Source organism: Epinephelus lanceolatus, chromosome 10 (genome assembly GCF_041903045.1).
Source record: "Epinephelus lanceolatus isolate andai-2023 chromosome 10, ASM4190304v1, whole genome shotgun sequence".
Lineage (NCBI taxonomy): Eukaryota > Metazoa > Chordata > Actinopteri > Perciformes > Serranidae > Epinephelus > Epinephelus lanceolatus.
In genome coordinates, this window is record NC_135743.1 from 17,833,668 (window position 1) to 17,861,556 (window position 27,889).

Here is a 27,889-nt window from a genome sequence, read left to right on the forward strand (position 1 = left end):
TATGTCATCAAAAATGTCACCAAAATGTCATAGTATAGTATGTCATCAAAAATGCGACAACAACACCATAGTATAGTATGTCGTCAAAAATTTGACAAAAATGTAATAGTATAGTATGTTGTCAAAAACAGGATAAAAATGTCACAGTATAGTATGTCTTCAAAAAATGTGATAAAAACGTCATAGTATAGTATGTTGGCAACAATGTGCCAAAAATGTCATAGTATAGTATGTCGTCAAAAAAAAGGATAAAACATCATAGTATAGTATGTCATCAAAAATGTGACAAAAATGTCACCAAAATGTCATAGTATATTATTTTGTCAAAAATAGCATAAAAATTTCATAGTATAGTATGTCGTCAAAAATGTCATAAAAATATCATAGACTAGTATTTCGTCAAAAATAGGATAAAAACGTCATAGTACAGTATGTTGTCAAAACTGTGACGAAAATGTCATCGTATAGTATGTCGTCAAATAAAATGATAAAAATGCCATAGTATAGTATGTCGTCAAAATTGGATAAAAACGTCATAGTATAGTATGTTGTCAAAATTGGGATAAAAACGTCATAGTACAGTATGTTGTCAAAATTGGGTTAAAAACGTCATAGTACAGTATGTTGTCAAAATTGGGATAAAAACGTCATCGTATAGTATGTTGTCAAAAATGGGATAAAAACGTCATAGTATAGTATGTCGTCAACGTTGGATAAAAACGTCATCGTATAGTATGTTGTCAAAAAAGGGATAAAAACGTCATAGTGTAGTATGTCGTCAACATTGGATAAAAAAGTCATAGTATAGTATGTCGTAAAAAATGTGACAAAAACGTCATAGTATAGTATGTCGTCAAAAATTTCCGAAAAATGTCATAGTATAGTATGTCGTCAAAAATGTGACAAAAATTTCTTCGTATAGTGTTGTCAAAAATTTCACAAAAACGTCATAATATAGTATGTCCCCAAAAATGTGATAAATATGTCAGTCTTTTATGTTAATCAAAATGTGATAAAAACGTCACGTCTATGTCATCAACAATGTCACAAAATGTCATTGTGTAGTATGTCCTAAAACGTGTTAGAAATCATAGGATAGTATATCATTAAAACAAATCAAACAACACAAAACATGTTGCATGCATTTTCTTTTATTCTTAAATATGCTTGTTGAATCAGAATCACAGTACAGAAAGAGCTACAGAATTTCACCTCCTATCATAAACCTAGAGTATGTATGTATTTTTTCATGAAAAAATAAAAGGGCTCAAAGTAACCTTTTCTTTTTATTAACCAGTTAAAATCAAGTTTTTTTTCCATTTCTTTGATGGTCTGCTATATTGTAAGAAATCAAAGTACAGTTTCAACATTAGCCCAAAAAAGAAAATCCAAATATGAATATGGTCCAAACACCAAACACCACTGTAGAACAGATATTTCATTACCGCCAATACACAGCATCTACAATGAGTTCTTTACCCATTCCTTCTTTCCTTTTATTAGTTCAAGTTTTTATTATTTCCACAGAAACCACAAGAGAAGAAGAATAAATAGTAAAATCTGCTGAATTTCTCAGCCAGTGGCAGATCTTCTGGTCCTGTCCATGTGCAGAGGTGAGATGTGCCCGGGAGGAGACGTACATCAAGGTATTAAAAGCATCAGTGTCAGCAAGAGGGTGAGGACAGGAGAGCACACCAAAGCAACAGAGGAGCCAAAAATGCTGCAGCAGGAGGAAAGGAATGGATTAAATTAAAGACAGAGGATTTTTGACACATGCCTTATAGTACTTTGGAAAAGGCCCTATGACACCTCACTAAAAAAGGCTGCTGTGGTTTATAGGAAAATAGTTTGTGTAGTCTGCAGGTTACTAAGTAGCTGTGTGCTGATCTTACTGCTATTCTGCATTGTATTGCAATCATATATCTACTTATTGCAGCCTTTGTTGCATTGCAGTGTTTCTATTTTTTTTTTTTGCTTAATATGAACATACACACCTGTTTAGCCCCAACAACATCAAATTAAACTTTTCAAGCCCACTGTGTTTATAACTAACAGTGAGTTGCAAGTGTAACATGTGTGAGTAAATCTGAATACCTGTCATCTGTTGTTCTAGATGGATGACGGGTGATCTCTGGATGAGTGGTGGGATGTGGATGAGTGGTGATTTCTGGATGAGTGGTGGGATGTGGATGAGTGGTGATTTCTGGATGAGTGGTGGGATGTGGATGAGTGGTGTGTTCTGGATGAGTGGTGGGATGTGGATGAGTGGTGGGATGTGGATGAGTGGTGATTTCTGGATGAGTGGTGGGATGTGGATGAGTGGTGGGATGTGGATGAGTGGTGTGTTCTGGATGAGTGGTGGGATGTGGATGAGTGGTGTGTTCTGGATGAGTGGTGGGATGTGGATGAGTGGTGGGATGTGGATGAGTGGTGATTTCTGGATGAGTGGTGGGATGTGGATGAGTGGTGATTTCTGGATGAGTGGTGGGATGTGGATGAGTGGTGTTTTCTGGATGAGTGGTGGGATGTGGATGAGTGGTGGGATGTGGATGAGTGGTGTTTTCTGGATGAGTGGTGGGATATGGAGTAGAGGTGATTTCTGGATGAGTAGTGGGTGATGGAGGAATGGTGGTTACTGGATGAGTGGTGGGTACAATCCTGTAAAATGCATAGCATCATTTGAAAGGCATATTAAAATCAAATAATTTTCATTAAGTTTTGTTTTAAAATGAGAAGTTGTACAAGTGCTGAAAGTGTACTCAATTTGATAACACAATGTCCTACCGTGGTGAGCATGGGGCGTTATCCAGATCTTCAGGCGGATGTGTCATCATCACCGGTTCCACTTGAGGACATGGAAGAACACTTCCATTAACCAGAGGAGTAAGATCTAGCATAGGAAGGAAGTGTCAGTAATGATATACAACAAAACGTCCACTTAGGTGTACAGTAATGTTTCAAAGTTAGTTGTAGAATTCCAAGCAAAACAGTTAGACGGTTAAACAGTAAAAAAAAAAAATAGAATAAAATAAAATATTTGCCTTGGAAGCTGAAGACAAAAACGACACTCCCTCCCTTGAGGAAGTTTCTGGTTTGTATTTCCTCTGAATCAGCAAAATAACGTTTGCCAAGCAGAGGTCCAACAAAGATGGTCTCATTATTGTCATCTACATATGAAGTTCCAATCTCACGAGGATTGCCCCATAAATAGGTACCTGTTTACAGAAAGCATACAGAACATTCAAGATAACCGGTGAGGAAATGCTGTTACTGACTTTTCATTCAAGAGTTAATGATTTTTTAACCATTTCTTCGTGCTCTTTAAACTTACCATCATCGGATGTGCCTAGGTCAGTGGTGAAACTTGCTTGTTTGGACATCTGCAGCTGGATGTTGGGGTTCTGATCCAGCATTTGGAAGGTCACCTGCCTGTTTATGCAAGGCCACTCCAGCTGGTCATCATTTTCACCAGACGTCAGTTGCACAAACAGTCCAAAATATGTCCCATACAGCCCAACCCCAAATGAGTAAGCATAGCCCCCACTGGAGTAGTGCCGAGGGCTGTTTAGAATGGTTGCATATGCACTCGTGGTCAAAAGGTTGTCAAAATCATCAATCTGCATGGTTACGTCTGGACATTCAAGTTCGGACAGATTGATGTCATCAATTGAGAAGCCGCCTGATGATGTTCCTGCTCCTCTACGAACCTCAAATTCCACCCGGAAGTGCTTGGTGGCATTCAGGGAAACATGCTGGAGCTGCCAGTGAGATGTTGGTTGACCTGGAGGGAGAGTTTTGTGATGACTGTATTACATCACTTGAATACTAATGGGTGATATATGAGGTAAAGCTTCAGTCTTAAATACTTTTAAGAGCAGATGATAGCAGACAATCATACAGCTTTACATTACCAGTGATCTGTCCCATGAGATGGAGGGTTCCCATGGGGTCCCATTCATCTTGAAACTCTCTGATCCAGATGTTCAGCTGGTCTGACTGGTTTCCGCTATGGTAGTAGTAGAACTGGAGACACTGGACATGACAATCTCTATTAGGACTCATCGTGTGGGTCTCCAGCCGGGCTGAGTCTCCCTCCATCCCTCCCGCTGTGCTAGCATGCATGAAGTAACCTGTATCTTGACCTGGAAAATTGTGGTCCGGAATGAAAGTGTTATGGCAGATCTGCATGGAAAAGGTCCCCAGCTGGTTGGGAACCATATACTGTATACAATAATGGAAGTAGCTTCTATGGACCTGTTTCGAAGCCTAGAATTCAGCCTTTCGGCCATCACCATCTTGATTTTTTGGAGCCAGAAGTGAACGAATTTGGACAAGAGGATGGAGCTTTGGAGCAGCGAGGGGTGGATCTGACTCTAGACTGTGGTAACTTCGTGCAGACAGCCAGTCACATAAAGAAGCCCTGTGCTTAATTATGTGTAACTGAAAGCATTACTACAATGTAAATGGGTGAGTTACACTATATGGACAAAAGTATTTGGTCACACCTGTTAATTATTTAATTCAGGTGTTTCAATCAGACCCGTTGCCACAGGTGTATAAAATCAACCACCTCGCCATGCAGTCTCCATTTGCAAACATTTGTGATACAAAATGGGTCATTCTGAAGAGCTCAGAACTCAGGAAAAGAGTTTGACACTCAGACGAGTCGACAGTCTGACGCTCTGTGATTTGTTAGTTGCTTTGAGTCATTGAGTTAGTGACATGTTGTTTAACCAGTGGCTGCTGCGCTTTTCAAGTGTGGTACTGTGATAGGATGACACCTTTGCGATAAGACGGTTTGTAAAATTTCACCCCTTCTGGATATTATTAGAAAGTGGAAGTGTTTAAGAACAACAGCAACTCAGCCACGAAGCGGAAGACCACATAAAATCACAGAGCGGGGTCAACGACTGCTCGGGCGCATGTTGCGTAAAAGTCGCCAACACTTTGCTGATTCCATTGCTGAAGAGTTCATGGAATGGGTTTCCATGGCTGAGCAGCTGCATGCAAGCCTCACATCACCAGGTCCAATGCCAAATGTTGGATGGGGTGGTGTAAAGCACACCAACACTGGACTGTGGAGCAGTGGAAACGTGTTCTGTGGAGTGACGAATCATACTTCTCTGTTTGGTAGTCAGATGGGTGAATCTGGGTCTGACTGCATTGTGCCAACTGTGAAGTTTGGTGGTGGAGGGATAATGGTATGGGGCTGTTTTTCAGGGTTTGGGTTAGGCACCTTATCTCCAGTGAAGGGCAATCTTAATGCTTCAGCATACCAATACATTTTGGACAATGCTATGCTTCCAACTTTGTGGCAACAGTTTGGGTAAGGCCCTTTTCTATTCCAACATGACTGTACCCCAGTGGTCAAAGCGAGGACTATTGATGAGTTTGGAAGAACTTGACTGACCTGGACAGAGCCCTGACCTCAACCCCATCGAGCACCTTTGGGATGAACTGGGACAGAGATTGCTAGCCAGGCCTTCACATCCAACATCAGTGCCTCACCTCATAAATGCTCTACAAAATGAATGGGCACAAATTTCCACAGAAAAACTCCAAAATCTTGTAGAAAGCCTTCCAAGAAGTGTGGAAGCAGTTATAGCTGCAAAAGGGGGATCAACTTCATATTAAAGTATATGTATTTGAATACAATATCATTACAGTCCCTGTCGGTATAATGGTCAGGTGTCCGAATACTTGTGTCCATATCGTGTAAATTCACCCCCTGAACAGTTATCATAAATGCTGACATGAGCTGTAGAGACCAAATCCATTTTATGCACCAGGCTGTAAACATGTTTATTTCTGCTGTAAAGTTGGGCATTTTAACATGGGGGTCTATGGGGATTGACTCGCTTCTGGAGCCAGTCTCAAGTGGGCCGATTACAGAAATGCAGGTTTTGGCACTTGAGCATCGGCTTCATTTTTCATCCCTAGAGGTTGCTGTTTAATGGAAACAGGGAATATTGTGGTTCATGGTCAGAACCTTAACCACCAGACATGAAACCCAAAAAATTGTATTTCATTAAACTTTTTACAATAAACAACTGCAGACTTTTAACTTTAAAATTCTGAAATCTTACTATGATTAGAAGTGCCACTGGGTAGACTGGTGTGGTCAGATGTAGGACCCCCGGGAGCATGTGTTACCATTTCCCAGCCACTGCCACTCTGTGAACAGCCATTCATTTGACACATGTTCCCGTCAGAGAAGCTGCAGTGCATCATAAATGCAATGGTTGAGTCTGTAGAGGTGAAAGAAGAACACAGAAATGACGACTATTCATTGAACAGTGAAAGCCTCTCAGTTTATTAAAGTCTGTAGCAGATGAATCAGTGGATGATCGTTATAGCTGTAGTCTGAGGTTTGAGGTTGTCATTAATTTATTTAGACTTTTACACAAAAACATTTTAGGAAACCCTGAGCTTGCTGCGCACCATAGCCATCACAGTATAACCTTATAGTTATTAATCAACCTTAACTTATCCCAATTAGTAGACAGAGGGGTCTACAGTCTGTGTTTGAAGGATATTGGTCAAACTGACTCAGCAGCAACAACAGGTTAAAAAGACAAAGATAGTTAGAAGCTAAAGCCGAACTATAGGCTACAGATCACAGTGTAAAAGTGAACCACCACACCACTGCTGATCGCCACAGAAGACAATGAATATAAAGGGAAACTTTGCTGATATTGAACCAGCTGTGTGGCATCACAGTGTGTGCAGATGAACGGTGTTTGGCTTTGCCCTCGTGCTGCTGCCAGCACCTGGGCCTCTGCCGCCAAATGGGCAGGGATCTCCGTGGGAAGTCAAACAATGTTCATCTGCACACACTGTGATGACACACTGGTGGTGGTTGAATATCAGCAAAGTTCCCCTGCTTCCCTTCACTGGTTCCTGTACAGCAGGGTCGGTCTTTGTTTCACTGTTATAATCATTAAAAAGCAAAAGCAGCGTGTGTATACATTCAGTAGGCTATATCTTCAGTAGCTAGCTAGCTAACCCAACACTTTTCAGGGTTTGATTTTGGTTTGGAACAGGGAAGAAACGTATATCTTTTTCCAACCTCTCCAGGTAACGAGTATCATTAATACACGATGTGCCCCAGGCACAACATTTAACTCCAAATCCACAAAACCAGCCTGAAAAAGAAGGAAATCTGAAACGATTGCATTAGACTCAATGGAGCACAGCTGTGTTGTTGTCAGACTCAGGTCAGAGCTGGCCTGATGCTATGTTATGATTGGCCAGTCTGCGTCTGGGGGCAGGACATAGTGAAGGGTCAATTACTTTTTTTGTCACAGGAATAAACAATACTTCCAAACACTTACTGCAGTTGTAGAGGAGGTTCAGCTCCTGAACATCACTGGGACTCATTTCCAGTCTTTGACCAATAACATCCTGGAACTCTGGGTCAATGGTGATAATTGTTGATCCATTGCCATTGCTGAATGCATCTTTGCCATAATGCATCACTGAATTGTAGTCATACGGGACTCCATGGGTGGTGCTGGTTTCATTGCTGACTTTATCAAAATTATGCTCACGACCTAGGTGACACATATAAAAGCCAAACATCAATTACAGCATAATGTAGGCCTATTAAAAAATCTCAAGAGCGACATAGGTGCTTAAAGCATAATTCACTTATCACTGATTCAACCAGTGGTTCTCAAACTTTTTCTTAAAATAATGTACCCCCTTTGAAAAAGTTTTTCAGCCACTCAACATTTTTGGTAGAAAAAAATAAGCAGGTACAATTCAGCAGAGAGTCAGAGTTAGTAAACAACAACCTGAAAACACTGAAATGATACATTTAAAATGTTCAGAATCCATTACAAAATTCATGGCAAACCATTTTTTTGGAATCATGCAGTGACACTAAGAAAGCATCATAGTTCCATTAAATTGCACCCTTAAGTTGCACTTTCACTTTGGTGATATGATTGTTCTAGGAATTATGAATGACTAATATTAAAAAACAAAACAAAAAAACAATCTCACATACCCCCTGCAGTACTCCAAAGTACCACTAGGGCTACATGCATACCCCTCTTCAGAATTGTTTAACGTATTAATTTTGACATTAATTGACTGATTAATTTGTAAATACTCTTGATAATCCTGCTTATAGTTTAACAATTACTAAACTGATTATAGGTTAATGAACGTATTGCTTCATACGCCTTGATGTAACACATATAAAGAACAGGAATATTATAATGAAAGTCTTAATGAAACCTTCTTCGATGTTCTCGTAGACAATGGTCACATGCTCATCTCTGTCATGTCTGGACTGTTCATGGTAGAAGCCAAAAGCGTGGAGGAACTCATGTTCAACGGTGGAAATTTCATCACAGTACCTCCCGATGGAAAGGACCTGTCCGTTGGGTAGTACTCGGCCAATATATGAAAAACACCTACAATGGAAAAGGCACTCATCAGTAACAGCTCATTACCTTTAAACCTTCATGTAACTGATCTGACCAGGGTCTTTATTTATCAAAGCAAATGTAGAGCAAGTTAAACATCTATGCATGAGAACTTGTTGAGTTACTTGTAGGCAAAAGTAGCAAACAACTGTCATTGGAAAACATGCAAAGTAAGAAAACCAAACATACCCGTCTAACTTTTGGACAGAAATGTAATAGGCCTCAGAGTCCCTTGGTTTGAAGTCAATGCATGACTTTAACCTGAACTGGTTGAAGGCTCTCAGGGTGACTCCTTTGGCATTCAGCTCTTCCGTTGTTCATGAACATTATGTTACAGGAAAGAACAAAGAAATGACAATGTAAATGTAATGCAACTGATAATCCTGCGTGTGTGCATTATTCTGAGACTCTACTCTCACAAAATTCCTCTGTGTATGCTCAGGTGGAGGGGTGGGGTGGTTGTGTTGCACAACAGGATGGTGTGAAATGATGTTGACATGACAGTAAGCCACGTCTCTTTGTTTAAATCAATGAGCTGCTGGTTTCTTTCTCCACTGAGGGGCATTGTTATGTGGCTCCTCACTGGTAAAAGCCTCCAGCTGATTGATGCCTATTCAACTATACTGACTGGTGTACAATTGATGTCACAAATTTCACTAGTTACGTAACATGTCCCAAAGACGTGCTCCTCCTTAAATTTAGACAGACATTATTTGTTATAAAGCAGAAAAAAATATATTTACCAAGGCCATTGTCCAAAACATATGCGACTGGGGAATCCCACAGGCTGTCCACATCAGTAATGGAACTCCTTTGTATCCTTGGTTTCTAAGAAGATTTATAAGAAATGTGTTGGGTGACACACATAATCACAGATACATGTTTATCATTTTAGTAATTCACTACAAACTAACCCATACCCATTGGTAGCTTTGTCACCTTCTACCTATGCCAATCCTCAATGCCTATGTACAGTTTCACATAGATTGACCACGTCAGTGAGTAGAAAAACGTGGGACAGACAGAATGACTGACTGACAGAATGACTAACTGACAGTTTCAGTGATTATGTACAGCATACCATACCATGACTTAGTCATAGCAAAACTTAGAAAAACCCCCAAAACATTGGGCCACAGGGGGAGCCACAGTGATCGGTCGCATTTTAGCCATTTTTAAGCATTTTTCTGTTGTTATAGCGCCACCCAGTTGCCAATTAGAGTTAAATTTCTCCAGTCACCTTGAGGCGTCCTGTTCTACATATCTACCAAGTTTAGTAAAAATCGATATGGCGGTTAGGCCTAGATAAGAAATTAGCTCTCTAGCGCCCCCATTTTGTTTGATGGGGTCAATAATGGAGGGGTCCCCTCAGATTATGTGTGGTCATATGCCTACAAAGTTGCGTGGTGATCGGTGAAACCCTTGAGATGTTATACACCTTTATGTGATGAGCCACGCCCTCCGCAATATTCATTGCCTTATAGAAGCTCAGTTTTAGTAAGTTTTCCAACTTTTGCCAAGAGGGAACTTTAGATATTGGTCCCTAGATTATGTTCACCGAGTTTCATACAGATCGGTCAAACTTCCTAGGAAGAGATCGATTTTAAGTGTTTTTCAAAAAATTCAAAATGGCAGAAAATCTATATAACCGGAAGTTATTGAGGCAAATTTGTTCCTCATGAGGAGAGGCATCTCTGTGCAAAGTTTCATGTCTCTACGACATACGGGGCATGAGAAATGCCCATTCAAAGTTTGTGATTTCAATTGGTTGCTATAGCGCCCCCCTTTGGCCAATTGATGTAATATTGCTTCATTCGCATCCTCCCATGACCCTCTACCACTGTGCCAAATTTCACATGGATTGACCAAGTCAGTGAGGAGAAAAACGTGGAACAGACACACAGAGACACACACAGACAGAGTTTTCATCATTATATAGTAAGATAAGATATGCTAAACTCACCTCCAGGATATCATCTTCCAATGAACCATCTGTGTTTTTTTGAGCAAAAACATTAATAACTAATAGTTCACAACACTATGAAGCCACAACAAAGCTGCTCGGCCAAACAAAACACAAAACACTATCACCACATGAACTATTTAATGATACAAAGATTGTTGTCCTCACCCTTGTTTGCTGTTATAATGTCCTTATCTTCACCAATATCTACAAAAAAAACAAACAGATGAGATGCTGCCTTATAATGATACATTGATTAAATACCAATAATTGAGTTGAATTAATTTTATGAAACAAAATTAATGTTAAATAATGCAACTTACTCTTTATGATTGCTCCATTCTGAAAAAAAAACAAACAAACAGATTTATTGCATCACCATATAGCAATGTAATTCTCAGATATACAACATGAAATATGATGAATGGCATGGTAAATGGACGGCACTTGTATAGTGCCTTTGTTGTCATATGACCTCCCAAAGTGCTTTTTATACTACGAATCACATTCACACACCGGTGGCCGAGGCTGCCATACAAGGTGCCACTTGCCACCTGTGAGTGCCAACACACTCACACACCAATGGAAAAGCCATCGGGAGCAAACTGGGGTTCAGTATCTTGCTCAAGGATACTTCGACATGCGGACTGGAGGAACTGGGGATCAAACTGCTGATCTTCTGATTAGTGGACAACAACCTCTTCACATGATTGCATGATTGCATTTCTGTGCTACGCTGGTCTAAAATGAAAATGTACCCAATTTGAAGTCAGGCGGCCTCAAAGCTCATGATTCTGAAGTTTTTCAAATGTGTCGTAAAGTCCAATTTTCCATTAAAATAAATACTTTGTTATTCATTCATTAAATTTAAGGTAATAAAAAGTACTTAAGAAAATGTGAAATTTGTAGCATTAAATACGTCATAATTTACGCTGGTCTAAAAGGAAAATGTACTCAATTTGAAGTTAGACTGCCTCATAGCTCATGATTCTGAGGTTTTTCAAATGTGTCTTAAAGTCCAATTGTCCACCAAAATAAATACTTTGTTATCCATTCATTCAATTTTAGGTAATTAAAACACCTAAGAAAATGTGTGGGATAAAATACGTCATAATTTGACAGAAAGCAAAACAGTAAAGTCACTCTTACTGGGTTTGGGGAGAATGCTGCTGAAACTGCCAAGTTCACAACAAGGAAAATGTAGCCTTTCATCCTTGCAGTGCGTCTTGGACCAAACTTAAATCATACAACAGAGGTTATATGAAGAAACATGAAAAACTCAAAGACATATTTCCTATTACTGAAACACAATAAAGCATCTATAGATTTTTCATTTAACACCATCTGAAATACCCGTTGTTTAACTTGTATCTACAGACGAAAAAAAATGCCCATCAGTATTTACCTGCAGCAGCCCCGACGGTCTGTTCCTCAACTGCACGCCAGATGCTTAGGCTGTGACAGGGGCTTTTTAGTGGGCATGGCGAAAACAAAAAAATGTTTTATACTTCCCGACAATTGTAGACAACTGTAGTCCTGCAGCATTGTTTAAATTCTTTCCAAATACAATGGCTGTTGTAGTTGCAATGCTGTCAAGATTAACATCTTTGTCATTGTCACTCGTCGGGCCATGAGCTTCCAACACATTATCAGAACCGGAATCAGAATCGGTTTTATTGCCAAGTAGGTTTTCACAAGAATATAAAATATATAAAAAAATATGGAGTAATTAGAAGCATACATATAAAAAGGAAATACTATAAACAATTAAATATAAAATCTGAATGCAAGTAACAATAATAATTGTAATATAATGAATATAAAAAATATGTACACTGTAAACATGAATAGGGTTGTCCTGTGTTGCTTACAGCCCTGTGGTGGTGAGTCGTGTTTTGCCTCCAGCTAATAAAATGACACAGAGTAATGCAATAGACAAGCAAAAGTCAATTGGTGTTAAAATATCTGTATATACCACTATGACAAACCTGTCTTAAGACTCATGGCTGGGATTTGGTAAGGTATTAAATTTACTGTGAGGATGTCTGAATGAACAGGGCTGCCAACTCTTCAGCTTAGTTTGTAGTGAGCTCAGGTTATCTGTGAAGTCATTTTATGAGTAGGCCGTAACCCACCACAGGGGTCAGGATCATCACTCCAAAAAATCATGGCCAGTAAGGAGTAAATATGGTTGATCAGTTTAATAGCCATGTCCAGACACCATCGGTTGATTAATGATGCTAAGTTCATTTAAGAAGTTGAAACCAAGCAGCAGCCTCCAGGGCTTAAAAATGGAGTCAACACAAAAACACATTCTCACTCCAACCTCGTCACACATTGATGTTTTGGTCATGGACCTTCCACGTCCTAATACTTCGTGCAGGGTGCCCCGGGGTATGTTGGTTGTTGACATTCTGGGACACAGTGTCAAGTTCTCTTCTTTCAAGATACACTTGCATTTTCACAGGAAATTTACTGTTTACATACAGTCTCTTTCAAAGTAAACGCACTACGTTGGTACAACACCGCAAACTGAGTTTTTTTTCCTTCAACAACAAAAACACGTGGTTAGGTTTAGGAAAAAAGAACAGGTTTTGGGTTTAGAATGTTACAGGACGTGAACACCACTCTCTCGGGTAAAGGTCAGTGTTTGTTGGACCCATCCACCACCACTCGGACTTTCACCGCCTTAACTTTTGTCCTTGTCCCGCTGTGTTCCCCCCTGATGATATTAAGGAACACCTTTTCTCGTTGGTTTCTGATGCCACAAGTCACTGCCCAAGTGCCGGATTTCGACGACTTTGCACCTCTTGTCTGAACTTTTACTATTTTTAATGGTTGTTTATTTTAAATTGTAAATCATTAAGTAATTTTAAGTAATTTTCTCTTTACTCTTTTATTGTAAATCTGTATCCTTTATTATGTTTTATATTTTATTGCTCTGTAAAGCACTTTGAATTGCTCTGGTGTATGAAGTGCGCTATCCAAATAAAGTTGCCTTGCCTTATGTCTAAAGGTGCAGACACACCAAACCGACATCAAAGAACTAGCGGCGACGAAAGCCAGCTGTTGTGTTGTCTACATCGCCTCACGTCCCCCTGTGTCAGTTGCATATGAACACACTACACGGACTACATCCGACGGCCAAGTAACACGTACGTTCTGTGACTGCGTGAAAAGAGCGGAGTGACAGAGTGGTACATCCTGTCAGCCGAGGGGTTTCCTGTTTGTACAGCCGAGCACCGCAGCATCTCCATGGACTATTACATCCAGACGGTCCCGGTGTTTCCTCCGCAGGCTCCACTTCACTCAGCTTCACTCAGCTGCCCGCTGCTTCTTTCCACTTTAACCTGAATAACAAACCAGGGCTCAGTGCTCCGGTTGGATCCGCTTGGTGTGTCAGGGCCTTAAGCTTAAGAAACAGGAGAATGGTCTCAAAAGAACCCTTAATCCTTCGGTTTATCAAAACAAATAGAAAAAGAAAGAAAGAAAGAGAGAAACAAAGATAACTTGGGTGACATGGGAAAAATAATTTGTTTAATTAATTTGTTTAATTTGTACAAAACAACTCAAAATAGTGAAAGAGAAGAATTAAAGCAGGTGCTTTAGCATGTCCAGCTATAATAACATTAAAAAACAAAGCCTTTCAAACGTCACGATTTATTGCTTTTCTATTCTATGTGTCATTATGAATTGAATATATTTGTGTATTCGAGTAGATGATCAGTCGGACAGAGGTAAAAAATGAAGGAATGGTGACTGCGCTTTTTCCCATGCCTTCAGAAGAGGTAGAGGTTTTTACTGGTTTTGTAATACAAGATTTTCCACATTCTTTGGCTCACAGTGTCCAATGAACCATTACATCTTTCAACATACCATTTGTATTTTGTTTTTTTCTGCAACCTTTGTCTGTCAGCTGCATCTCTGATGGCTGGTTTAGCCGGGTGCCCCTATGAGTCACATGACTCAGGGGGTTAGGCTCAGCCAGGTCTCAGCTGCTTAGCACAAGACTCGGTAAAGCTGTAAATCAAAAAAAGAAACAGGTGTGTCATATTTCTAGTCATATGTTTTTTGCTTGGGCTGATGTCAAAAAGATAAACATATCTTTAACATGAAATATTATTTGTGAAGAAATTTCAGGCCAAATTACATGAACATGTAAACATGCAAAAATGAAGATTATTTCCCATTTGATGTAGCAGTGCAGCCTTAACAACAAGCAGATATATAAAATATCCAGTGTAACTACTGTACTGTACGTTAAAGGTGCTTAAGGGAAGATTTATGGGGAGGCCTGGGTTTTTTAAGTACTATAACACATACTATTGAAGCACAGTGTGAATTTCCATCAGCTCTCATGGCACTGAACCACAGAAATTTAATGGATGCCATGCTGTATTTCCTTCACATGATTTAAATAGTGTAGACGATTAAATGGCATTTAACTAAGCTATTCAGCTCAGGTCTAATTTTAAGACAGTAGGATCAGGATGCACTTGCAAGTCACATGATGGTGCAGTGGTTAGCATTGTTGCCTCACAGCAAGAGGATTCCTGGTTCAAAGCTGGGGAGGAGGATGCGAACCCTGGGGTGGCAGTGCTTGCATGTTCTATCCGTGTGTCAGCGTGGATTTTCCTCCCACAGTTCGGTTAACTGGTGACTCTAAATTGGCCGTAGGTGTGAATGTGAGTGTAAATGGTTGTCTGTCTCTATGTGTCAGCCCTGTGATAGTCTGGTGACCTGCCCAGGGCATATCCTGCCTCTCTCCCAATGTCTCCCCGGCGACGCTAACCAGGATGAGTGGTTACGGAAAATTAATAAATTAAGTGTTAATCTGAGTGTGGCAGTGAAAGAGCACTCAAGTTGATCTTGTTGACATCAGCAACATGTCGGATGACACTTCTGAAGAAGACCGGAGTCACAAGCCCCTTTTACACTGCCGAAATTTTCTGCGAATGTTGGGCCATTTTGCCAGCAAGCTGGGGATCATGGAGCCCCTCCCAGCTGACATTGGGTGAGAGGTGGGGTACACCCTAGACAGGTCACACATAGAGACAGACAACCATTCACGCTCACATTCACACCTACGGGCAATTTAGAGTTAACCTGCATGTCTTTGGACTGAGGGAGGAAGCCGGAGTACCTGGAGAAAACCCACCCTGACACAGGGAGAACATGCTAACTCTGCACAGAAGGGCTCCCCAAGCCCAGGTTCAAACCAAGAACCCTTTTACTGTGAGGCGACAATGCTAACCACTGCACCACCGTGCCACCCCTTCTGTGTAAATTTAAAATTAAATTGAAAAGTCAAAAAGTCAAAAATTTTCAATCATAATAATATTTTATAAACTTGCTTGAACTGCCCCATGCCACATTGTTAATGTTGCTCATGCAGCTTTGTGTTTCATGCCACCTGCACCAGAGTATGACTCTGTACACATAATGTATCCCGCTGTTGAAGGACAGCTTTAAAAACCTGTTTGGCTTGAACAGGACCATTCACAAACAACAAATGTGGGAATACAGCCTTATCACACCACCACTCACACACACCTGACTGAGAGCAGTCACAATAACTTAAGCTGTTCAGTTGTTGATGACCTGCTACGTGTGAAACATGTGAAACGTCTTCTCCTGTAAGCCTGTTTCTTCATTTGATGCTTCCAGTGAAGTTCCTTTAACTGACCCTGACAAAGAAATGCACAGTATTAATTCTCATAAACAGATCTCAGGCAGGTCAAACACCCTGCACCCTCTCTGTTCTAAACAAAGCTTTATAAAACACCAGTAACATAAATACAAATGGACCAATCACTATATAGAACATATGAAAATCCATTGTGAACTAATGTGTAATTTTCTCCAGCCGACTTCTGAAACATGTCATGAGATCAAAATTATGATAATTATACATTTTTTATAAGCAATTATAATACAGATAGAGATGGTTGTGAAGTACCAAGCTGATGTTGGCCTTTGTTTCTCTTTCAGAGTGGCTGATGTGTGAAAGGAATGAAAGGAACAAGAAGTTTTTTTTTTTTTCAACTTTAAATGAGTTTATTTGGTATTTATGTAACCGGTGACTCTGATAAATAACGTATAGTCCCTTAATTACATACTTAAAATGCTTTTTAAAAAGCAAACTGTCTTTTACAATTGATTTTACACATGTAAAACACTGACAACACAGACAGCGACGCTGAATATCACCAAGAGACATTCAATAACTAGTATGTCCCACTGCAACCTCCGTAGTTCACCACGAACTATAAACTGACGTTGCCTAAAAACGCCGACAAAAACAAACCCCAAACTCACTACTACGAATATATTTTCATCTTAACTGTTCCTTCTCACTACAGAAATATTAACGACAATGTCAAACATATTACACAGTGTCTAAACTGTTAACTCACAAGCCTTCTGTCAACTCAACAGCTGGTTGTAGCCGCTATGCTAACAGTTAGCATTAGCTCGTTAGCTTACCTTCCTGCGTTCTCCCGCGCACCTTCAATGCAAGGAACAAGAAGTTACAATCAGTACATCTGTTACAGTGTCTTTATGTATGAAGGTTTGTCATTCTTATTATTCCATTTATCTGTGCAAACGGTTAAAAGGCTTGATGTTTTGCATTTTCTTGACAGGAGCCAGTGGCGTCGCCTGGCCTGGGCATCCAGGGCTTTAGCCCTGAACGTTTTTTCTTAAGCCCTGGATAATTCAACTTCAGAAGAAATAATGATAACTGTACATTAACGAGCCACTAAAGAAGTTGTAGTTTTCCATTTTCAAAGAATGCAACACAGGATGACGTCGAGACTGGTTAATCAGAGAGAGGGGTTGCGTGAAGCATCCGTGTTTTATTGGCTGATAGCCTCGCGTCACCAGGCTCTTCCGGTATCTAAACCGTTGGCGCGCTGGAGGGAGACGTTTTAGCAACAACACGAAAGATCATGGATATAAGACGTTTTTTCAAAAACAAGGAGGCTGACTCGGCTGAGGCTCACGTCTCCGGGGAGCCGTTACCAGAAACAGGTAAATGAATAATTTAAATTCTGTTTATTCCTTCAAAATTATGTGAAACGTGTAGTGTTAGAGGGGCGTGCCGGCGGAGCTGCGGGACAGTCCTCCCCGGTGATAGACGCTCTTAGGTGGGCTGAAAATCCCTGAAGGCTCGGTACGGCTGGCGACTTTTCCCACACATAAATTCAGTGATATTTTTCTCACATAAGTTACCAAAGATACCGCACACAACTACGTAACTGTTGTTAGGTCCTTCTAACGTTGCTGTGTGGGTTGAAGTGTTGGCCTTTTTCTTTTTATTGTGAAAGCTGAGCTTTCACAATAAAACTCCCGAGGACTTCCGAAGGGCTGACGAGCGCTGCCGAGCACCTCTATCTCATTTTGCCTACATATGTTCTGTTGTCATTCAGTATACATTTCTTTGTTTTTCTGGCAGCAGATTCAAAGGATGGAAGGAATGAGCAGATGGAGAAAAAAGAGCAGCAGAGACAGAGGTGCAACACAACACAGTAGGGGTGGAAGGAAAAATAAAATACCAAAAATTAAACTGACTCATGTAATGTGCATTTTTTGGGGAAAATATGGCTCCTGATATAGTCTGTAGGCATCATCACTCAACTTTTTCACATGGTCTGGTGTTAAAAAAAAAGCAAACTAAAAATCGCAAATCATGTAACCTCTAACATTTTTTAAAAATTGAGGGGGTATATGACTTGGCTTCAGTCAAAATATTTACAAAATATTTATTTTTTTGGCTTTAATTCCTGTGTTATCTATAAGTGCATCATCCTGTTTCTATCAATATAATATAATTTTATTTTGACACATTTTGAAGTACATGTTGGCAGTATTTGGCTGTAGACAAGACGCAATAAGGCTCAAGAAAGCATAGAGCTTTTTTCCCAGGTAGTGTCCCCTAGACTTCCCTATAAGGTTCTGGGCTCAGCCCCCAATGTTCTCAGTCCCAAGAAACGCCCCTGACAGGAGCTCATGTTGACAGAAATATCTCTCATCCATCTCACTCTTGTTTGAATGCTGATTAGACTTTGCGTGCACTCCTTCTGTACATGTCATAAGACTGAAACTTGATATGATCAGTATCATACAAGCCTTTTCTTCTGCAAACTGCTGTGTCATTACTTCAAACTCACTGTATCACACTAATATAAAGATGTCCTGTGGTCACATTCTTACCAATCTGCCCTTAAACCCCTCAAAACTTCGTACAAAAGCAACATTCAAGGTAAAAGCTGAGAAATCAATGCTTCCCTAGGTATTACTTATTTAGAGTTTTACAATCAGAACTCAACTAATCAACTTCATTGGGACAGTGTGGGTGTGATTTGATCAGATTTTCTGTGGCAACAACAACAAACAACCCACTCACCTTAAGCTCATGAGACGATCGCAGATAAAAACACATATCAAGAAATCTAGCATTTTTCACGTGATGACTAAAACATAACTGACGTCAGCAGGAAATGTCGTGTTCGTTCTGGAACACAGCGCTCCTAGTTAGGAGCTAAGATATAAAAACTCAGCTAAAAATTTCCTTTGGTACTTGTACTTGTACTCGTTGTCCTCCGCTTATCTGGGTCCAGGTCGCGGGGGCAGCAGCCTCAGCGAAGAAGCCCAGACAGTCCTCTCCCCAGCCACTTTCGTCAGCTCTTCCAAGGGAACCCCGAGGCATTCCCGGGCCAGCCCAGGCCATGTAATCCCTCCAGCGTGTCCTGGAGCGGCCCCGAGGTCTCCTCCTGGTTGAACGTGCCTGAAACACCTCCCAAGGGAGGCGTCCAGAACGCATCCTTACCAGATGCCCAAACCACCTCAACTGGCTCCTCTTGATGTGGAGGAGCAGCGGCTCTACTCCGAGTCCCTCCCGGATGTCCGAGCTCCTCACCCTATCTCTAAGGCTGAGCCCAGCCACCCTGCAGAGGAAACTAATTTCGGCCGCTTGTACTCGCGATCTCGTTCTTTCGGTCACTACCCGGAGCTCGTGACCATAGGTGAGGGTTGGAACGTAGATCGACTGGTAAATCAAGAGCTTCACTTTCTGGCTAAGCTCCCTTTTCACCACAATGGACCGGTTAAGCGCCTGCATCACTGCTGACGCTGCCCCAATCCGCCTGTCAATCTCCCGCTCCATCCTACCCTCACTCGTGAACAAGATCCCGAGATACTTAAACTCCTCCACCTGAGACAGGACCTCCCCCCCGACCTGGAGTGGGCAATCCACCCTTTTCCGGCTGAGGACCATGGCCTCAGACTTGGAGGTGCTGATTCTCATCCCAGCCGCTTCACACTCAGCTGCGAACCGTCCCAGCGAGAGCTAGAGGTCACTGTTCGATGGAGCTAGGAGGACCACATCATCCGCAAAAAGCAGGGATTAGATCCTCCCGTCACCGAACCTGACACCCTCCACCACTCGGCTGTGCCTAGAAATTCTGTCCATGAACAGAACCGGTGACAAAGGGCAGCCCTGGCGGAGTCCAACCCTCACCGGGAACAGGTCCGACTTACTGCCGGCCACGCAAACCAGACTCACGCTCCTTCAGTACAGGGACTGGATGATCCTTAGCAAGGGGCCACCAACCCCATACTCCCGGAGCACCCCCCACAGGATGCCCCTGGGGACACGGTTGTAAGCCTTCTCCAAATCCACAAAACACATGTGGACTGGTTGGGCGAACTCCCATGCCCCCTCCTTTGTTTGTTTTTTTTCAAGAAAGAAAGTTAAATTGAACAAAAAGTATCATATAAATGGACAGCAAAACAACAACAACAAAAAACAAAATGCTTTTATCACACTTACATTGTTACAGTTATTAACTGGATATTCTCCCTTTACATAACCCTCACAGTGAGTGATACATTAAGATCAAGAAGAGTCACAGTTTATTAAAGCTGGTTATTAAAGCTACAATGACATAGGATTAAATAAATCAGTGTATGGGGAACAATGGGTTACTGTATGGGACGTGTGCATGAAGCAGTTTCCATTTGTTTGCAGATGATACTCAAATCTATTTAAGCTGTGATCCAACAAGTGACTCAAAAATCAAAAACATGACTAACCTGTTAAATTGCATTCACAAGAGGATGTCACAAAATTTCCTGCAGCTTAATGCTGACAAGACAGAGATATTGATCATTGGATAAGATACAAGATGTGCAAATGTTCAAATATCAAACAATCTCGGTTCCTTGTCCTACTTTGGCTGGCTTCCATCATCTCAGAAATATCCCCAGAATATGATCATTCCTTTCCAACAAACATCTGGAAACTGTTATTTATGCATTCGTAACCAGTCGTTCAGGTTACTGCAGTTCCTTGCTCTCTGGCATCAGTAAAAAAATCCCTGTCACGCCTCCAGCTCATCCAAAACTCTGCTGCTGCCAGAATCTTGACTCGCACTAGAATCACAACTTCCCTACACTGGTTATCTGCTGCTTTTAGAATTGATTTTAAGATATTATTGATTACATACAAAGCCCTGAGAGGCCTTGCCCCAAGTTATATAACAGATCTTTTATTGCCCTTTGTTCCTTCTCATACCCTGAGATCCTCAGATGCATCTTTTCCTTTTGTTCTAGAGGACTAGATTAATTCACAAAGTTGACAGAGCCTTTGCAGTTAGAGCTCCTTGACTGTGGAAAGACCTGCCTGAGGAGATCAGGGCTAAAAACTCTGTCTCATCTTTTCCCCCTGAAAACCTACTTGTTCAAAACTGCCTTTGGTAATTTTAACTGCATTATTATGTGTTTTTACTCTGTTATGTGTATTCTATTTTTACTGCATTCTTTTATATACTTTATTAATCCCCCTTAGAGGAAATTCAATTTTGTCACTCTGTTGTCATATACACACAGACCTGCAATACACACATATGCACAAACAAGACCTATACATGCATTAAATGGAGAGATGTCAGAGCGAGGGGGCTGCCCATGGACAGGCGTCCCGAGTGGTTGGGGGTTCAGTGCCGTACTCAAGGGCACCTCAGCAGTGCCCAGGAGGTGAACTGGCACCTCACCAGCTACCAGTCCACACTCCATATTTGGTCCGGGTGGGGACCCAACCCAAGTCCCTATGGACTGAGCTACTGCCGCCCCTGCATCCAATCGACGCCATACCTGCTTTGATGCAGAGCCTACATTGTACCCTATGCTGTAGCCTGATCTGCACCCCCCCCAGAAATGTAACTATACTTCTTGGTGACGCAGACTTCCTGTCTGTTTTTGTAAGCTGAATAAAGCATGGGTTTTCTCCAGGTACTCCGGCTTCCTCCCACAGTCCAAAGACATGCAGGTTGGGGATAGGTTAATTGGTGACTCTAGATTGTCCGTAGGTGTGAATGTGAGTGTGAGTGGTGTCAGCCCTGTGATAGTCTGGTGACCTGTCCAGGGTGTATCCCGCCTCTCGTCCAGTGTCAGCTGGAATAGGCTCCAGCCCCCCTGCAACCCTCAAGAGGATAAGCGGTTACAAAAATGGATGGATGGATGGATGGATGGATGAACAATGAAGCCTCCACAAAAATAGCAGTTTAAGTCTTGTGTGTAATTTATCCTTCGGGGATTTATACTTGAGGATTTATCTTGGCTCCATATGAGCAGAGTATCTTATACTTGTTTGGAAAACGTGTTTAGTATAAGTCGGTTGTTTTGTTGGTGAACCTTGTGAGTTGTAATGGAGCTAAATTTTGTTTGCGCTAAAACATTAGCATGTTGTATTTGCGGGGAAAATGTGTCCAGATAAAGACAAGTGCTTTGTCTGTGAATGCTGCAAGTTAAGATGAAGCTGATTTGTGTACTTGTGTTTGAAACTGTCGCTATTGAGCCATGTTTAAATTGTGTTTTGGGTGTATTCTAATCCACTAAAATTTACAGCACTTCACAGAAACCTCCATCGCCAACCCAAGTCCCTATGGACTGAGCTACTGCCGCCCCATTTATCTTGTTTTATTTGCTTTGTCTTTTCATCGGTTTTATAAAACACTTTGTGTTTTGAAAGGTGCTATATAAATAAAGTTTATTATCATAATTATTATTATTATGCCTGTGGTCGTCTGGTGGGAGGGTCTTTGGACAGAAAGAGGAGGGGGGAGCTGCAGAAAAGAGGAAGAGGGTGTATATTAAAAATCTGCCTTTTTTTGGTCTTTTTTTCAGATTTCTGCCTATTATTTTTATTTTTTATTTTTCTGCTGATCTCATTTATCGGTTTTAAAAGAGCTACTCATCAACATAACACCATACAGCATATTTTTAATAAGGTAGCGAAGTGGTTAGAGTGATCTTGAATGGTCATTGCATATAAATTCAACAACATTGTTATTTAGCTGATGCTTTTTACCCTAAAACTCCTAGTATAAGTGCAGTCAACCATGTGGGTACGACACAAAAAGCGCAAGAATCATGCAAGTACATCCATTTCATCAAATATGCCAACAATACAAAACGCTATGCTACACAAATTCTAGCCATGTTACTTTAGTAAGACAAGTGATCCTCTATCTGCTCATGCCTTCTACATTTTCCATCATGACACTGTGAGATCTTTAATTCACACTCAAGGCCTAAAAACTGCTCTGTCACTGTTTCACCACTGGGTGGCAGTGTAGCCTCTTCTATTGGCACAGAGAACACTGGCAGTGTTGCATGATAAATCACAGAGGGATCAAAGATGAATTCAAGTCATTTACTTGAGTGAGTCCTGCAGTCAAAATTCCACTTCAGTAAAAGTACAAAAGAATCATCGACAAAATGTACTCCAAGTATCAAAAGAAAAAGTGTTAATTTGTTAGAATGGGTTCTGCCAGTGTTGTATCATTATATAACTGGACCATTTTATTGCTGCATTAACATGTAAGGTTATAGGTGGAGCAAATTTGAAATGCTTTATATGCTTTTGGGTGGTTAAATCTATAACACAACATCCTGTTTTCTGTACTGATCATATGTTTTGTTTGTTATAGACTTATATTGATCCAAAAGGTTTATTAGTGACTACAGGCGTCAAATAAATGTAGTGGAGAAGTGCAATATTTGCCTCTGAAATATAGTGGGGTAGAAGTAAAGTAGCATACAAAATACTCAGGGTACAACATACATACCTAGAAACTGTATTTAAGTACAGTACTTAAATAAATGTACTTTTTTGGAATCATTTTATATGAACTAACATGTAAGCACTACTTCAATGTCGAGTTGGAGCAAATTTTGACTGTTTCTCAATACTGTTGGGTAGTTCATCCCAAAATAATATATCATATCTTATAAACCAATCAATAGACCACATTAGAACTTTTGCCATTACTGTGCTAGTTTACTGCTTTAACCAGTAAAGCAGAGATAAAGACACAAGTCCCACCTGTAGAATCCCCAAAGCCACTTTCTAGATGATATTCACCCCTGCTTTTCTATGGCCACATACATACAGTGCTGAAGGACTGCCACCATCACCAATCTGTCCAATTCACATGCTAATTATGTCTTTAATATAGAGGCAGCTTTCTTGACAAGACACTCATCTACCAAACTCAAACTTATCTAAAGCTACAAGTTCCCTGACAACTGGACAACAGCTTTGGTTACCCCTATCTTCAAGTCAGGTGCAGCAAACCTGGCAACAAATGATTCCTGTACTTTCTATAGTCTCCAAAGCAACACATTCTCACTTTGACCTCATCACATATCGACATTTGGTCATGGACTTTCTACATCCAGATACGACATGTAAGGTACCCTGGGTGCGTTGGTTGTTGACGTTGTAGGACGCCATGTCAAGTTCTGCCATGTTACATGCATTGTCCTCTTTCAAAATACACTTCTGTTTTCACAGGAAATTTAATGATGACATACAGTCTCTTTGAAAATAAATGCTCTATGTAAGTACAACTACATCCAACTACGTCCTCCAACAACTAACGCACATGGCTGGGTTTAGGCAACAACAACACGTGGTCAGGTTTAGGAAAAAACAACAGGGTATGGCTTTCTAAGCTTACAGGACCTGAACGCCGCTCTCCCAGGTGATAGTTGATGTTTGCTGGACCCACACACCACCCCTTTGACCCCCTCGACTTGGATTTCGCCACCTTAACTTTTGTTCTTGTCCTGCGTTTCCCCCCTGATGCCACAAGTGCCGTTAAACTATAACGGCGACCAGTCACATATCATGCTGATGTCAAATGACAGCTTTTTTGTGTCTGATGCCGCAAGTCACTGCCCACTGCGCCAGATTTTGAGAACTCTGGAGTGAGACCGGGCTCTCCAAAGTCTTAGAAAAGATTGTACCACAGTAATTAATGCCATATTTGGGCGATAATAATATCTGCACCCAAATCCATTTAAAAAATTTAAAGCTTTTAGGATCGGGGGAATGTAGTTACAGCAGTCTTTCTAGAACATTCAATGAGGTGCCCATTAGCTCACCTGCTAGAGCAGGCGCCCCATGTACAAAGGCTCTGTCCTGGCCACAGTGGCTGTGGGCTCAATTCCAACCTATCGCCCTTTGCTGCATTTTTGGCCAAGGCACAGCAACATGAGGCAACGCAGCAGGAGGCCGCTAGTTCTCTGAAGTCGGTTTGGTGTGTCTGGGCTTCAACACTCTAGTACATCAGAAGGAAACTGTAGAATCAGACGCTCTAATATTTCCTTTGCACAAACTGCCTCATCAATTAAAGGAACCAACCTCTGGAATTCCCGACTTGCTGGCTCAAAGCAGGTTTAGGATTTTAAAACGTTTACTACAACAGCTGATTTCTGGTTAAAACTTGAGTTTTAACCAGTTATGTAGGATTCATTCATCTGCACTGAATAGGCTCTACGTCGATGTAGAGCCTACACCGTACCGAACGCTGTAGCCAGACATGCACCTCCCTAGAGATTTAACTGCACGTCACAGTGACGCAGACCTCCTGTCTGTTTTTGTAAGCTGAAACCATTTCCCTCAGTGGTAACGAAGCTTTTATTTACTTTAATTTCACAGATAAGAAACAATAAGTTTTGAAGATAATAAAGCCTCCACTAAAATAGCATTTTAAGTCTTGTGTGTGATTTACTGTGACTGGCCTCATATGAGTAAAGGAAATCTCTCTAGGCTAATTTATACAATGCAAATAACGTTAGCATGTTATTTGATTAGAAAACGTGTTTAGTATAAGACAGTAGTTTTGCTGGTGAACCATGTGAGCTGTAATGGAGCTGAATTTTGTACCGTTACCTTTTTTAAATGTTAGTTCTGTCCCTGGCTTCATATGAGTAGAGGAAAGTTCCACTAACCGCTGGGCTAATTTATACAATGTAAAATGCCATAGTCTTGTGCTAAAAACATTAGCATGTTGTATTTGTGGGGAAAATGTGTCCAGCAAAAGACAAGTGCTTTGTCTGTGAATGCTGCGAGTTATAATGAAGCTGATTTGTGTACTTGTGTTTGAAATTGTCTCTATTTAGCCACGTTTAATGTGTGTTTTGGGTGTGTTTTGAATTAACTAAACTTTACAGCACTTCACTGAAACACTGCCACCGACTAGCGTTTTGGAGGTGTAACTGCAGAGTGACACAGACACACCACCACACAAGTGTAAATGCTAAAGGTGTAGGCCACGTGCGTAGGCCCTGGATAGAGGTCACGCACAAGTACACAAAGTGTCGACTTGTTGGAGATGAATAGTGTAAGCTGATTCTGGAAATACAGGGAAATGGATTGATTCATAGCACACTTTTAAATAACCTACTTATGGCCAAGCCAAAGGTTCAAGTCCAAGTGAAGTCAGGAGTCATTGGTGATTACGTCCAAGTCAAGTTCCAATTTGTCGATTGCTGAGATTGCTTGAGTCTAAAGACATCAACTTTGTGTACCCAGTCTTACTTGAGTCCTAGTCATGTCCACACCTCTGTCTTCAGCTACATACACATGTACATTACATTAGACACTGCTTCTACAGCTGTCAGTGTGTCTCCAGTCGAATAAATAAACTCATAATAAATTAATGATATTATGTTATTAAACTATTTTGTGGTCTAATGTAATTGCTCTCCAACAAACACAACCTTTGTGAAGCTCACAGTGGTCAATTTTTGTTTGGGCTGTTGATTAAAGGCAGAACATTTCGATGCTATCAATGGAAATATAGCTCCTGTCACCGTTTCAACAAAGTTTATACAGTAGCTTTACATATTTCTTGCACAGCTGTTGGATTTACTTAAACTAAAGATGTTCGCCTCCCAAAGAACATCATCTTACCATCCTGTCCTCTCAAAGAGAACAACACAGGGGAGCAAAGAACACATCCTAGGAGCATTTACAAGACCCACGGACACAAGACAGCCATCTTTTCATCTCCACAGGCACTGATCTGCTTATCAAACCTGCAGCGACAGTCTAGTAACAACCTCTCATCTACATCAAAACAACACTGAACCTCTCTTTGTCACTGCGGTGATTAAGGCAAGATGTGTCTTGTTCAAAGAAACTCATGTGCGTCAAACAACACCTCACTCCTCTCAGTGGTCCGTAGTGAGGAGTTTGAATGGGGCAGACGTCAGTCTAGCCGTGTTGGAAAGTGGTCATTGGGATCAAGGCCTTAACGATTCCTTTTGGCTGTTTCGACTGACAATGCAGTGTGAAGAGCTTTTCCCGGTACTCACACAAGTGCTAATCAGGTCTGAAACAGGCAAGAGCATGAAAATGTGAGATCAGATTTTGCATTTGTAAATTCTCAGGGAGCTTTGCAGGGCAGATTGAATTGCAGGAATTTTCAGTTTAGGAAAAAGTACAAACTTAGGCTTTATCCTGTGAGTATGTGAATTATTACTCACTGCAGTCTTTTGAAGGATCAGTCATAAACAAAAATTATTCCCTGATCTGCTCTTCTATCTTCAAAAAAAAAACTAGTGATCTGAGATATCCAGCTATTTCAAGAATGACCCTCCCCCCCTTTTTTCCATGCAGTGTTTGCGGTGTCTGTTTTGATGTAGCCAGGGAACAAATATGCATTGTATGTGTGTGTGCACATGTGAGTGTAAATGTAGTATTGTCGTTGGACTCTGAACCTCCACGTTGGATACTGGCACTGTCAACAGAGGGAGGATAAGGCTTTGTGTTGCATGTTTACATCAGTAGGAGGTTGTGCAATTGTTTTTTTTATGAAAGAAGGAATTCTGTAGTTTTCAAAACACCAAAACACGTCATTTTATAGAATAAAATAAGAATGGATCTGATTTTTCCGAGCAGCACACGTTGCTTTATCTAAAATCAAATGGTATAAATCCATATGTGACTTGTCTAGATGTCTCCCGCATCACGTTGGTCACCCACGTTTTTCACAGCCACTTCTCTATTTTAGTGTTGACACTAGGAAGGTGCAGTTTCATGGCAAGCATTGACAAGTACTAGGTTTAGAACAACAGTCTGCCTCTGGTTAAAAGTCAGAGACGAAACTGTGACAGGAGCCAGGACATGTTAAGACAC

The 27,889-nt window shown here is 40.9% G+C and overlaps 2 protein-coding genes across 2 annotated transcripts in view; both read right to left on the reverse strand.

Moving 5' to 3' along the window:
* Nucleotides 1-1,135: 1,135 nt before the first annotated feature.
* On the reverse strand, nt 1,136-11,888 carry LOC117265345 (meprin A subunit beta-like). Its single transcript, XM_033639783.2, has 16 exons — nt 11,804-11,888; nt 11,548-11,634; nt 10,722-10,740; nt 10,567-10,605; nt 10,399-10,427; nt 9,179-9,263; nt 8,625-8,742; nt 8,245-8,423; nt 7,335-7,553; nt 6,087-6,248; nt 3,912-4,142; nt 3,332-3,781; nt 3,042-3,215; nt 2,785-2,890; nt 2,095-2,658; nt 1,136-1,720 (listed from the first exon to the last, which is right to left on the reverse strand). The coding sequence occupies exons 2-16, from the start codon at nt 11,608-11,610 to the stop codon at nt 1,642-1,644; spliced, it is 2,517 nt and encodes an 838-aa protein (XP_033495674.2). The 5' UTR covers nt 11,611-11,634; nt 11,804-11,888; the 3' UTR covers nt 1,136-1,641.
* Nucleotides 11,889-12,359: 471 nt separating this feature from the next.
* The window catches only part of LOC144464498 (uncharacterized), a 29,556-nt gene continuing 14,026 nt past the window's right edge, over nt 12,360-27,889 (reverse strand). Inside the window, exons 3-4 of the transcript XR_013492198.1 lie at nt 15,952-16,085; nt 12,360-14,418 (exon numbers count right to left, since the gene is read on the reverse strand). The gene's annotated coding sequence lies outside the window, so the exon portion shown is untranslated. The remainder of the gene's footprint in view (nt 14,419-15,951; nt 16,086-27,889) is intronic.